A 14,859-nucleotide genomic window follows, 5' to 3' on the forward strand; every position below is an offset into this window, starting at 1 on the left:
CTCTCTCTCTCTCTCTCTCTCTCTCTCTCTCTCTCTCTCTCTCTCTCTCTCTCTCTCTCTCTCTTCTCATAGCCACAATTTTCAATCATGGCCAGAACAGAATTAATAGAAGGCACCAGCTGTTGATTATCACAGAATATATATCGGATGTGTGTGCAACCTGGGTGTGGAATTCAAATCTCTGCCATTCAACAAATATTTATATATATAAAACCAGATTTTACACACTTTCCGCATGTGTAATTTATACATTTTCCTTTATGTTGCGTAAACACTGCGTGTGTGTATGTATGTGTGTGTGTGTGTATACAAACAAACACACACACACATACACATTTATTTACAACTATATGTACATACACACTCATGTGTATTTATATATGTTTATATATGTACATGTGTATGTGTATGCATACACAAAAAATAAAGAACAGCTGACAATTGTGTCAGCTGTTATTTTTCTTGTTATAAGTCTGTCAGTGTATTGGGTTATATATAATGTAGCTGTTTACTGTAAAGAATGCTCGCTCACTCGCGCACACGCATGTGTGTGTGTGTGTATGTGTTGATTCACTTAGGAGCAATAATTTGCAGAACTTGATACACAGGTATAGAGTATTCTTTAATACGTTACAAATGAAACGTTCATATTTCCAAAGCTCTTGAGTTACACATTTGTTGCATGTGTGTGTGTGTGTGTGTGTACAGGAAGAGGGGGAGAAAGAGAAATAGAGGCTCAGCAAAACAAACAGGAAATGTAGAACACAATACATGATTGTATAAATTTTTACTTGGCTATAAGTTACAAAATTGACTCAAAGACCAATAGGTTTTTGTATGTCATATGTATCTGTCTATCTACATACATACACACACACACACAGTCTCACCTTTTGTGCATACATATTGAGGACAGAACAACCTCTGCAGCCGTGGGACCATGATAAAATGTGCAAATGTTTGGAGGTAAGAAGGACATCCAGCCATAGAACCCATGGCAAGAATGGAATGTAGAGAGTGTTATGTGATCTGTGACCTCTCTAGAAGGCCGGGTAGTTTCTTTGTCCAAATTGTGTCAGCATGGCAGAGCAGACATTCTATGATCAGTATACCTTTACATACACATTTTATTTAAGTATGCACTTTCACCCATACCACAGCTCACACACACACACACACACACACACTTTACATTCTTGCAAACAAACATTATTGAATTGATCAAAGACTTTTTTAGTCACACTATTTCCAGTGGATGTATGGTAGCAGCATTCATCCAGCACACACAAAATTCCTGGTTTTTAACATTGATTTGGAAGATAAAAGAGGAAGAACCAAAAAAAAGAGAGAGAGAGAGAAATAAAGCAAGCAAGCATTTATTGATTGTTATTTTGTTTTTATTCAATATTTTTGCTTTGGGTTTTGATATCTGAATTCCCAAGACTCTTCTTAGGTGTGTCCCTTCGCTGAAGAGCTTGTTTTGCCTTTTTTCTTTTGGTTTTTTTTTTTTTTCCTTTAAGGGGTGCAATAACTTGGGTTTATGATTTATTCAAACAGGTTGTGAAGCGATGGCGCCTTGACTGCCATTGCTGTTCGTGTGCCTTACATTTGCATCGCATTTTCAAGCACATTCCTCCATCTCAAACTTGTACAAACCAGTTAGAACTGGGCATTGAAAATGACCCTGACCAGTTCTTGCCGGTGTTGTTGGTAAGTATGGCGCCCTAAAATCCCCTACAAGTCAAGAAGCACGATGTATAATAATATATATATTTACAAATATAGATATATAGATAAATACATACACACACATATACATATATATAGAAATGCATATGTATATGTATGTGTGCATACATGTGTGTGTGTGCATGCATGTATGTATTTTACTTTTGCTGTCTGTCTGCAAACCATGCAATTAATTATTGCAATTTGCACAATTAGTATCTGATGCTTCTTTTAATGCAAAACGCTAGTTTTTGAATTGGTGTTGCATCTTACTGCATTTGTCTTAAATAATAATGGGTTTTTCACAAAGCTGGGAACGAGGAATGGATGTGTAAATAATGCGTGTGAAGAATCCGGCCAACATTTTCTAGATCGTTGCAAGGGTGGCTTGCTTTGAAGGGAGCAGGAGGGTGGGAATAGGGTTGACACGGTGCCAGCTTATTCTTTAACCCCCTGATGCCAAGCAACAGTTTGAAGTTTCTCTTGTGCATTATGCATTCACACTAACATGCATGTTTGTGTATGCACTCACACTTGCATCTACTCATATCAATACTTTCACATATGCATGCATCGTCATACGTGGATACGTGCAGGCATGTGCTCACTTGAAGCAATTTGCACAAATATATATATATATATATATATATATATATATATATATATAATAATAATAATAATAATAATAATAATATGTATGTATATGCATGTACAGCAAAAAGCCTAGTATGTGGAGTATTCAAGCAGGGTGTATATATTTGAAGACCTGGCAAATTCATACGATATTTTCTGTAAGTCTATGTAATGTCTTAAGCATGTGTGTGTGTGATTTTATGTGATGTATTTTGTGTGTGTGTGTGTTTTCTGTCTATGTATAAATGTCTTTTTGTCTTGTGTGTGTAATAAATGTTTTTAAGGTCTGCGTATGTATATGTTATATCTTGTGTGTAACATAGTTTGTCTATACAATGTACTTTCTGTGTATACACGACTGTAATATATCTTCCAACACCAATCACACATATTAAAATTCTATTATCAACCTCCACGTTCATCTCCTCGGGATAGTGTGCCTCACTTACAAAATAATTTTACAAGCGTGGACCTGCTTCACCTATAATACATGAGTTTTACCTTCAGTGAACATGTTTTGCATGTGGCAATCCAGTTTTTCCATCCAGGAGGAAATTGTTCTCTCATCACCTTGACATATTGACCATATTTATCTTTGTTTTTTTTTGTTTTTTTTCTGTGTCTGCTGAAGATCAGAGAATTCTTCCTTTCACAGAATGGTCCAATTCTAATTTAATTGGGATTTTGGTGCATCAACTTCTTTAGAAATATAAAGTATTTTAGAGTTATTTCCATTCGTACTTGTGTTAAGGTGAGGCAAACACTATTAAACAATGCTTTCATCAACCAAATAAAATCACTCTTCATTAATCAGCATTATCATGCAGGCCACATTATGTCATTCCACTCGAATAAAATTGAGATGAGGTGGGATTGTGGTCAAGAAACTGTAGTTTTCGTTGTTGTTGTTTTTAGTCTTGGGTTAGCCCCGATCAAGCAAACCAAGGACAATCCAACTATGACCAACCCATCTTTTTTTTTTTTTTTGTCACACGTAGTATAAATGGGGCTACATTATTCAATACGCTCTTCCTTCTGTTTTAGGATGCGATAGGAGGGAGAGTTAGCTGTTATTTCTAGCATGTGGAGCAATCACATAGAGGTGCTCTTTCTCTCTCTCGCACTCAACCAGTTCTGACCATTTTTGATGCAGAGACAAAATATTGTTTGTTTTTCTTTTATTTTTACATATTTTTATTCTTTAAATTTATTTTCTCTATTTCATTTAAATATTTCGTCTCCATCACAAACTCCCACAAGTGTTTAGATATCATTTTAATTAACGACACACACGACTGACTCATTCACATTTTCACTTTATCATCATCGAATTCTAGAATTGGTTCCATTGTGCAGCACCTTTGTCCCATATCTTCTACTGAGAATGACTGATGCCTTTTCTGAAAATCGGTCAATAGAACCAGTAGAGTTGTTTTGAGCATTAGCTGTGTAATACCTTGCAAAATCTGTTTTGGCCTTGTGCTCTCTGAGTTCAAATCCCACCTTCTGCTACTGGAAGTTCCTCAGCAAGAGCTTAAGAATTTGAGCTGGTTGCTACCAATGCCATTGCATACCAGCTTGCCAGGGATAATGCAAGAGGATTTTGGAAGTTCCTCAGCAACTAAGAAATGTGTTCTGTAAGTGCATTCATTATCATCATCATCATCATTTACCATCCCTCTTCTATGCTGGCATGGGTTGGATTCTTTCTGGTGAGCCAGAGGGCTGCGCCAAGTTCCGGTGTCTTCTTTGGCATGGTATCTATTGCTCGACGCCCTTCCTAGCACCAGTCACTTTACAGGGTGTACTCGGTGCTTTGTATGTTGCACGAGTGAGTCCCCAAGTGACTTACAAGGCAATGGAGTGGGACGAGGAGTTGTATGAAGGGAAGTGGCTTGCATGTGTGTGTGTGTGTGTGTGTGTATATTGGTACTATGGAGCAGAATTGGTATAGTGCTGGACAAGAATAATTTGCAGTATTTTGTTTTATGTCATTTTACACCACTGGTTGGATCCCTTTATGCCTAGGTTGATTTTGCCATTCAATCCTTATAAAGACAATAACAGTGAATTCCAGAAAAAGAAAAAAAGACAACGCCAATGCCACCACCACCACAACCACCACTTTAACCAATACCCCAAAGACACAAAGACATCTTCCTCATCATCATGAAAGATAAATTGCAAACTAAACTAACAGCTAGAAATTATGCTGTTGATGTTGTTGTCAATGTCGTAGTTAAATCGCATGAATGTCACAGCTTTCTTTTTTTTCTTTTTTTTTTACTTCTCTGCTATTCCCACCAAAGAACGTGCTAGAGCAATCTTAATTAGTCTTATATGTACTTATTGCTAATGACATGAATTAAACTGGCATCGTATTGTAATAAGGATTTCATCTTCAATTTTTTTGTTGCTTAATTAACGAGAGTCATCCTCTTTATTGTTGTCGTCATCGTTGTCATTGTAATCATCTCGTTAACAAAAATATCAATCATCATCTTTGTGATCATTGTTGTCATTGCTATAATCATCTTACTAACAAAAGTATTACTGACATCATTGCGTATTGTCGTTATTGTCTTCATCGTTATCATTGTAATCATCTCGTTAACGAAAATATCAATCATCATCTTTGTGATCATTGTTGTCTTTGCTTTAATCACCATCATCGTTTTCACTTCCACTTTTCCATGCTTGCATGGGTTGGTCAGAATTTGTTGAGGTAGATTTTCTGTGGTTGGATGCTCTTCCTGTTGCAAACCTCCGTGTCTCTCCAACCAAGTTAATATTTTCCCCATGGCCAGACATGGTTTTTCATAGAAGAATGGAAACAGACAAGCTCGCTTGTATGACAGTGATGCTTATTTACAACCATCAAGTGATGTCAAAACAAGGACACACGCACACAGACTTCCACACAGTTTCCATCTACCAAATCCACTCACAAGGCTTTGGTCAGCTCAGGGGCTATTGTAAAAGACACTTGCCCAAAGTAGCCAAATTGTAGGACTGATGTGGTTATCATCCATATCATCTTTTGTTGTCCACTTCTGTCTCCTCCTCCGTCTTATTAAACGCTAAACAAATTAAGATCTTCAGTACAAACAGATCAATTTAGTATTATTGTTAAATTGACCAACTAGGACATGACTGGTATTTATTTTATCAATCAATGATGAAAGGTGATGTCGACCCTGGTGTGGTTTGAACTCCGAATGTAGAAACTCACAACTAAATACTGCAAGGTGTTTTATCCAATGCTTTTCTGATTCTATTAATCAACTTTCTCGTCGACTAAACCCCTTGTCTGAAATTGCTGGCCTTGTGCCAAAATTTGAAACTGTTGTTGTTATTAATTCTGACATTAATTAGCACAAGGCTTTAGACTGAACAAGATTTCTCTTTTTAAAATAAGTGTACAATAATAATAATACTAATAATAATAATAATTTTCCATGTCTTTCTTATAGGCTTGCGAAACTGAGATTTCCTACAGGGCACATGTTGATGAAACTAATGCCAAAAACAAGGAGTTGGACAAAATAAAGGTTTGTAATATTGGTTTCGAATTTTGGCACAAGGCCTGCAAGTTTGCAGGAGCAGATAAGTCAATTAGTTCGACTCCCGGCGTTAAATAAGCAGCTGGTACTTATTTTATTGGGACCATGAAGGCAGGGTTAGTCCTGACAGCATTTGAGCTCAGAATCTAAAGACAGACTAAGATGCTGCTAAGCATCCTGCCTGGAATTCTAAGTATGTATCTTTTGGAAGAACAGAATAGAGTAAGTGGAGCAAGAACACACATGAAATTGAAAAGTGTCGCTGAAGAGGTCACAGATGTGTGACGAAAGATTTCTGGACAATTGGCATGAGCTAAAATAATAAAATAAGAACAGTAATAAGTGAGTGAAGAAAAAAATATATATATATATAGTGTGTGTGTTTATTTGGTTAAAAAAAAACAGAAATGACCATCCCAAAATACAACAATATATATATATATATATATGACCTTTGGTAATATGCCGTGCTTGAGAAGACCCATCAAGCCAAGTGAGATCATAGTCGTGGCCGGTGCCAGTGTCGTGTAACTGGCTTGTTTAAAGCACCCTTCAAACGTTGGCCAATATGCCATGCTTGTGAAGACCTGTCGAACCGAGTGAAATTGTTATCCTGGCCAATGCCAGTGCCATCTGACCGGCCCATAAAAAGCACTGTTTGAGCATTGGGCTTCATGGAGGCAGTGACAGGTGACCAAGACCTTTGGCGATATACTGTGCTTGAGTGGACCTGTCAAGCCAAGTGAGACCGTAGTCATGGCCGATGCCGGTGTCGGGTCAGTGGCACCCATGCTGGTGGCATGTAAAAAACACTCACTACACTCTCAGAGTGGTTGGCATTGGGAAGGGCATCCAGCCGTAGAAACCTTACCAAATCAAATCAGATCGGAACCTGGTGCAGCTTACCAGTTTTCAGTCAAACCATCCAACCCATACCAGCATGGAAAACAGACATTAAATGATGATGATAATATATATGTGTGTATACCCCTCTCTCTAAATCTATTTCTATCTTCTCTTTCTCTTCCCCTCCAGTTTATCATGCTTTCCTCCCCATCTCTTTCCTCATTCACATCAGATTTCATTTCTTTTCTTCTCCTTCCAGGGTGATCTTCTATCAAAAGTCTATGAACAGATTTTACTTTGTGATGAAACAATAAAAAATGTGAGTACTGCCATATATTGTTTTTCCTCTTACATCCTGTACTCTGATTCAATTGACTGGGTATGTTTATGATAAGCCAGGAGACTCTGCTAAGCTCTGTTGGCAGAATCTCTGTGGCTGGATGTCCTTCTTACCATTTTACAGAATAACTTGCAAGACATTTTTAAAAATCACTATGAACATATTTCTTTAACCAGTGTAATCCTAATTCTTTAATCATTGTAATGATACTTGTTTAACCACTGTAACCATTTTTTGCAGGTAACTGTTGAATATTTTGATTTATTACACAATATGACCGCAAGTGTACCTCTTCAGGTAAATTTCCTGTGCTTTTCCTCTGTGTGTCTGGTGTTGAAATTTTCAAGTGTGGAAACTGGGCGGAAACTGTAAAAACAGAAGTCAAGGGATTAATTTGATTGGAGAAGGGATTATCTAGCCAAGCAGTGTGAGATGATGAAAAGCCAAGAAGAAAAACAAAGGGAAAGTTGGAATTTAAATTGGAAGGTAGATAGATGCAGTTAAGGTGATGGATTAAAATATTGTTTAAAAAGAGGGGGAACAGGAAGGTGGATAGGTGCAATACATCAAACAACCACAGTCATTATGATTATAACGACAGATTAAAGTATTTTAGGGGTGAGTGAATGGGAATTGAATGTATTGCAGCAGAGACCAAGTGGCCAAGATTGAGTGGGTGGTGGGTAATAATCTTTTACCATAATTACACCACAGTTACATCGACCCATACAGAAATACACCCAATCCTATTCATATAAGTGCAGGCATGGCTGTGTGGTAAGAAGCTTGCTTCCCAACCACATGGTTCTGAGTTCAGCCCCGCTGCGTGATACCTTAGGCAAGTGTCTTCTGCTATAGCCTTGGGCCAACCAAAGCCTTGGGCCAACCAAAGCCTTGAGCCAACCAAAGCCTTGGGCCAACCAAAGCCTTGTGAGTGGATTTGGTAGATGGAAAGTGAAAGAAGCCTGTCATGTGTGTGTGTTCGTGTGTGTGTGTGTCTTTATATCTGTGTTTGCCACCCTTCACCACTTGACAGTCAGTTTTGGTGTGTTTACGTTCCTGTAATCTAGCAGTTCGACAAAAGAGATCAATAGAATAAGTACCAGGCACTTAAAAAAAAAAGTCTTGGGGTCGATTTGTTTCACTAAACCCCTTCAAGGTGACACCCCAGCAAGGCCACAGTCAAAATGACTGAAACAAGTATACAATAAAGTGATGTCCATTTTCTTCTATCGCTGCCATCCTAAACCCACATCTTTGTCTGTCCAACAGTTCAAGAGACTCTCTGAAAGCAGTAAGCAATACACACCAGCCAGTAAATATGCGGAATTTGTGCGTAGATTGCCAAGCAATGGTACCCACCAAACAGAAGAAGAGCTGTTTGTATTCAAACCTTACATCCCTACCACAAAGTGAGTACATCTGTGTTGTTTCTTTTTATATATTATCTGGCCCACATATGTTTCTTGTTTTGTATTCTAACCAGCTAAATCCAGCCTTTCACACCTATCCTTCAATGTCGTTCTAAAAATATGCAGTCGTATCATCAAGATTTCAAAGCCATGAGATAATGTGTGATTGGTTAAGAACAATGTGAAAGGAAAAAAACATTACTTGTGACAAAATAATCTGAATGGTAAAGGGTTGAAAATAAATTGTTTTTACATATATATGGGAGCACCAAAATATTTTAAGTTCTTAGAGCCTTTATGGATTTAAGCTTAGGTTTAAAGATAAAGGTTCATTTCATATTATGTCTGCTACTGTGAATTCAATGACAAATCAAACATCAAATCAATCAAGATTTATTATAACGAAAACAAAAGTGGTACATGTTTATAGATTACGTTAATAGTTGAATATTTAGGTTAGAATCTTTGCTATAAAGTTTTTCATTCTCTCATATGTCTTGTTTTTTCCTTTTTTTTTCTCCTCTAGATCATCTGATGATAAGAAGACTTATCTGACCAACAGCCCGTCATATTCATCAGAAGCCCCATCACAGGAAGGGTCACCATCGTGTTATGATATTTCTGATGGAACTCACGGCAATAGTGGTATGTCGTTACCATCATCATCATCATCATCATTATTATTATTATTATAATATCAATGCGAGGTGCTGAACTGGCAGAATCGTAACCTTAAAACCCATATTTGCCCATAAAAACTGATGTCTTAAAATTTCACCGTATTTAGATTAAATGTTATGGTAAGCTTTTACAATCTGGAAGAGAAGGACAGTATGCAACTGTTAGCTACGGGTGTCGACTACCTACGGAACATTTCGTATGGTCAGTCAGATGCTTCCCGGCGAGTTCATGTCCAAACAAGTAGGAGCAGGTTTTGCGTTGTGAAAACGCAACCAGGGTTATATATGGGTTAACTGGCACTGTCAGCTGTGATGATAAGGGTCCCAGTTGATTCTGATTAACGGAACAGCCTGCTTATGAAATTATCGTGTAAGTGGCTGAGCATTCCACAGACACATGTACCCTTAATGTAATTCTGAGGGAGATTTAGTGTGACACAGAATGTGACAAGGCTGACCCTTTGAAATACAGATACATCTCACTTTTGCCAGCTGAGTGAACTGGAGCAGTGTGAAATAAAGTGTCTTGCTCAAGGACACAGTGCAGCAACAGGAATTGAACTTGTGACCCTACAATCATGAGCCGAATGCTCCTAACCTCTAAGCCACTTGCTCTCTCACACACACACTGTTACTGTTTCACCTCATCAGCCTCTTTTTCTTGATTGATTATCTCTTAACTCGTCTTTCTCTCTCTCTCTCTCTTTGTTTCCCTCTAGGATCTCGAGGGGTCAATATGAAGGACTGGTCTTCAGGAGATCTTGCTAGTGACTCAGATAGTTCTCCCTCTGCAGAATCTTCCCCTCCTGTCAGTCCTCGAGGTCCTATCGCATTGCAGACTTCCAATGTTAATTCCTTGGAAGACTTGGTACATGGAGATGGTGAAGATTCAGAATATAGTAAGTATTTATTTCATTAAATTGTAACATAAGAAATTATTCATCGCCATTTGACATCCATGTTCCATTGCTAGCATCAGTTGGTTATTGATTTATTTATTTATTATATGGGATGCACCAGACGAAAAAAAAAAACTAAGCAGCTTTTCTTCTGGCTCCATATGTTCTGAGTTCAAATTCCGCCAAAGTCGACTTAGCCTTTCATTTTTTCTGGATTCACAAAATAAAGTATCAATCAAATATACTGGTCAATGTAATTGACCAACTACCTTCTCACCAAATTCCAGGCTTTATGTCTATAATAGCAAAAATTATTATTATTATTATTATTATTATTATCATTATTATTATTGTAAAGGCGGTGAGCTGGCAGAATCGTTAGCATGCTGGGCAAAATGCTTTGTGGTATTTTGCCCATCTTTATGTTTTGAGTTCAAATTCCGCCAAAGTCGACTTTGCCTTTCATCATTTCGAGATCAATAACTTAAGTACCAGTAAAACACTGGGGATCAATGTCATCGACTTATCCCCTTCCCCCAAAATTGCTGGCCTTGTGCCTATACTAGAAAGGATTATTATTATTTTTATTTTTATTATTATTATTACTATTAATATTATTATTATTATTGTAGGTCAAACAAAATCTCAGAAAGTGTCAGACTCTACATCTAGTATTAAAGTAAGTAACCGTTCAAATTTTTTCATTTATTATTTTTTTTTTAATTACACATTTAGTTAATTCATTTTACCTGGGATGTGCTGTGGGTGGGTGGAGGTGTTGTACTTGTTATAATTGCTGGATTTTAGAAATGGGAGATAATTGTGCTGGAAGCACCACACTGAGCAAGATTTCTGTTGACATACAAATCCTAGTTAAATACTGAGATTGATGTAATCAATTTCCACCCCCACCCACCCCACCATCATTTTAAATTGCTGGCCTTGTGTCAAAATCAAAATCGATTAGCTCCACCCCCCAAATTTCAGGCCTTGTGCCCTAAAGGAGTATTGTTGCTGTTGTGTTTGTTATAATCATTGTGTGATTTCTTTATTTGTTTTAGTCAACTTTTTTTGGTAAACATTGTCACACATTTGGCATTAAGTTAGAAGACCATTTGAAGACATTCAACACTGATGTTCCCCTTATTATCAAAAAATGTCTCGGTGAAATTGAAAGAAAAGGGATCACAATCAAGGTGAGATAACTGCTTCTCTTTTTCATATCCACTGCTAAAAGTAATTGAGTCTTTGTCTGTGAAGAAATATTTGATGAAGCATGTAAGGAAAATTAAAGAAATCTGAAGAATTAGGTGTGGTTGTGTGATAAGAAGCTAACTTCGCAAACACATGATCGCTCTGGGTTCAGTCCCATTGTGTAGCACCTTGGACAAATGTTCTACTTGTGTGTGGATGTGAAAGATGGAAACTGAAAGAAACCAGTCATATATGTATGTATATCTGTGTATGCGTCTTTGTGTCGGTGTGTTTACATCCCTGTAATTTAGCGCTTTGGCAAAAGAGACTAATAGACCAAATACCTGACTTTAAAAAAAAAGAATAAAAGTACTGAGGTCGATTCATTCAACTGGAAGTTCTTCAAAGTGGTGCTCCAGCATGGTCCCACTCTAATGAAGGAAACAAGTAAAAGAAAAAAACGATATTTGTCTTTTGTGAAAAAAAAAAAAAAAAAAAAAAGGAAAAAATGGATTCCACCAGGAATACCTCGTCTTCTCACAGCATAATGAGAGCTTTCTGCAGTTAATGGCAATATAATTTTGAGGGAATATGTCCACTTTCCACAATCCAAGGGTTAAAATGTAATCATTGCTTTCTTCTTCTTCTTCTTGTCCATCACTTTTACCTGTTCTTCTTTATTCTGTTGTCTTACTTCAGGGTATCTATCGTGTATCCGGGGTGAAATCCAAAGTAGAAAATTTATGCATGCAATTCGAGGCTGATCCGGATGGTGTGGATCTCGAACAACAACACCCCAATGTTATCACTAGTGTCCTTAAGATGTACCTCAGACAGGTAAGTGTACTTGGGTTAACTTGCTAATGTTGTTGTTGTTGTTGTTGTTGTCTTGTGCTGGGTCAATACACTAATGGGGTTACCAGTATGGCTATGTGGTCAGGTCAGCATGCTTGTATGTAGTTATAAGCATTGATTATTAGAAATGCTGCCCTCACCCCCCACTTTGTTTGCCTTCAGTTATCCCAACTAATTCTCTGTTATTTGTCTTCCAGCTTCCGGAACCTTTACTTACATTTGATGCCTATGGAGGGTTCATCCAAACTGCCAAAGTAAGTTCTGTCAGAATTCCAATGTATCCTAGCTTACGTTTATAAAAGTCTAGGGACTATACACCTGACTATACATATACTGGTCCGGATTAAGATACATAGGGGCCCGAAGTACCCAAAAGATTTTGATACCACCCACCCCATATATATGTAATTCAAAATATAAACAATAATAAACCATAAAATTAATTTTTATTTTCCTAAATGAAACGGAATTAAGTGCAAAATGGAAAATAATGTTTATTTTTGTATATTTCTACTTTATTTATATTTGGCAAGTTTTCTCCTACTTTTTTTGATTGCAAAATCTTTGATCAGATCCTTAAAATTAATCTTACATAACACATCTGTTTCTATATTTAGTAGAGATAAGGCATCCTGGATAGTATTTTAGCAAGTTGAAATTGATTTCTTTTGTGCTGCAAACCATTTACCATTTCTGTGACCCCCGCTTTTCTTTGATGCCCTAATCTAATGCTTATTTTGCCTAATAGTTAGTCCAGTGCTGTACATATCTGCGCTCTTCTGTATGTAATGGATATATGTAAATTTTAAATTGAGATTATTGTTTAGGAATAATAATGGAACAGGAAACTCAGTACTAAGGGCCAAATTGTCTCTATATTTCAGGAAATTAATGCAGGTACAATATCAGGTGAGAAGATAATTGAGAAATTAAAAGAATTGATTGGACAACTTCCACCAGCAAACAGCAAAACTACTTCACTTTTAATTTCTCACCTTCAGCAGTAAGTTTACCATTTTGTCTCTCGTGATGATGATGATGGTGATGTTGTTATTAGTGATGATGGTGTTGGGGTTGGTATGAACATGGAATATGGAATATATGAATTGGCCATGCTTAGGGGACAACAAATTGGTGCATCGTTTTTGTATTAATGTTCAATTTTTTTCATGCTTGCATGGCTCAGATGGAATTTGTTGAGGCACATTTTCTATGGTTGGATGCCTTTCTTGTTACCATCTTTTATCTAAGCAAGATATTTCCTCATGACCAGACATCTTTTCATTGGAAGATAGGAAACAAATGACACTGCTTGTATGACAGTGACGCTTATTTACAATTCTCATGCTATGTCAAGATTGAGGGGACCCAAACATGCACACAACAGGCTTATTTCGGTCTCTACCATATCTACTCACAAGTCTTTATTAAGCTCTGGTCAGCATCAGAAGATTTTTCTCCCAAATGCCACACAATTGGACTGAACCCAAAGCCATGTGGTTGGGAAGCAAACTTGTTAACCAAAGAGCCATCTTTGCACATTTTTCTGAAAAAACAAAAACTAAAAACATGGCAGAGGAGGGAAATCTAAAAAACATGGTGGGGTCAGATTTTCTGCCATGGCAGTGTTTGGGTGGGCCTTTGTAGATGGGTTAACAAAAAGATCACAAAAAAAAAAAAAATGTTGAGTAATAGATCTATCCAACCCACACTCATTTGGAAAACCAATAAATACGGCATTATTTACATTATTTACATTTGACAGATATTAAATATGGAACTGTTCAGATAAATACTAATCTTAAAATGTTTGCCTATTTTCAGAGTATCCACAGAATCTGATGAGAACCAAATGAATGCCAGTAATTTAGGGATTGTCTTTGGCCCCACCTTACTCCGCCCTTAGTAAGTAACTAGACCCAGAACCTTCTGCATGCTTCCATGAATATTTTTTTTTGATATAGCGAAGGTGGTATACCACTGTAACCCTTTACATATATATACATATGTATGTATATGTGTGTATATGTTTGTGTGTCTGTGTTTGTCCCCACTCCCATCACTTGACAACCGATGTTGGTGTGTTTACATCCCTGGAACCTAGCTGTTCAGCAAAAAGAGACCGATAGAATAAGTATTAGGCTTACAAAGGATAAACCCTCGGGTTGATTTGCTTGACTAAAGACGGTGCTGCAGCATGGCCGCAGTCAAATGACTTAAACAAGTAAAAACATATGCATATATAGTTATTACTTCACAATACTCTATACTCCACTAAATACATACCCTAACCCTGACTGTTTGCTGTATAATTTCTTTTCTCTCTCTCTTACAGTGAAGGAACACCTCTGTCATCTCTGGTCGATACTTACTACCAAACCATGTCTGTGGAACTTCTCATTAAACACGCAGATGTAAGTTGGAACCTTCTTGTTTCCCTCCCCCACACACTCCTCTCTCTCTCTCTTTCTCTTCTACCCTGTTACATAACTACCCTTTGGACACGTAATACCGAACCAGTGCCAAAGTTATATTGTTTTAATCCAAATGAAAAAAAAAATTACATGTTGACATTCAGTGTGTCCGATACTATTACTTCGTAAAATTTGATTTAATTTGATGTGGTAGAACCATTTGAGAATGCATAGAGAACAGACAGACAGACAGTCAAAGAATTTTATATATATATATATATATATATATATATAT

General features: G+C 37.1%; 1 protein-coding gene across 6 annotated transcripts in view; it reads left to right on the plus strand.

Moving 5' to 3' along the window:
* The window catches only part of LOC106869429 (rho GTPase-activating protein 45), a 125,030-nt gene that overhangs the window by 91,152 nt on the left and 19,019 nt on the right, over positions 1-14,859 (plus strand). For 5 of the 6 annotated variants that reach the window (XM_052974752.1, XM_014915161.2, XM_014915166.2 and 2 more), the window contains 14 exons: positions 1,558-1,710; positions 5,835-5,912; positions 7,030-7,089; positions 7,351-7,407; positions 8,383-8,522; positions 9,049-9,167; positions 9,922-10,101; positions 10,734-10,780; positions 11,163-11,297; positions 11,995-12,132; positions 12,348-12,404; positions 13,035-13,153; positions 13,975-14,055; positions 14,486-14,564. In XM_052974752.1, the coding sequence (XP_052830712.1) occupies positions 1,558-1,710; positions 5,835-5,912; positions 7,030-7,089; positions 7,351-7,407; positions 8,383-8,522; positions 9,049-9,167; positions 9,922-10,101; positions 10,734-10,780; positions 11,163-11,297; positions 11,995-12,132; positions 12,348-12,404; positions 13,035-13,153; positions 13,975-14,055; positions 14,486-14,564 (1,443 nt within the window). The remainder of the gene's footprint in view (positions 1-1,557; positions 1,711-5,834; positions 5,913-7,029; positions 7,090-7,350; positions 7,408-8,382; positions 8,523-9,048; positions 9,168-9,921; positions 10,102-10,733; positions 10,781-11,162; positions 11,298-11,994; positions 12,133-12,347; positions 12,405-13,034; positions 13,154-13,974; positions 14,056-14,485; positions 14,565-14,859) is intronic. The other variant, XM_014915163.2, reaches the window with a different exon arrangement.

The sequence above is a fragment of the Octopus bimaculoides genome, chromosome 19 (genome assembly GCF_001194135.2).
Source record: "Octopus bimaculoides isolate UCB-OBI-ISO-001 chromosome 19, ASM119413v2, whole genome shotgun sequence".
In the NCBI taxonomy this organism is placed as follows: Eukaryota; Metazoa; Mollusca; class Cephalopoda; order Octopoda; family Octopodidae; genus Octopus; species Octopus bimaculoides.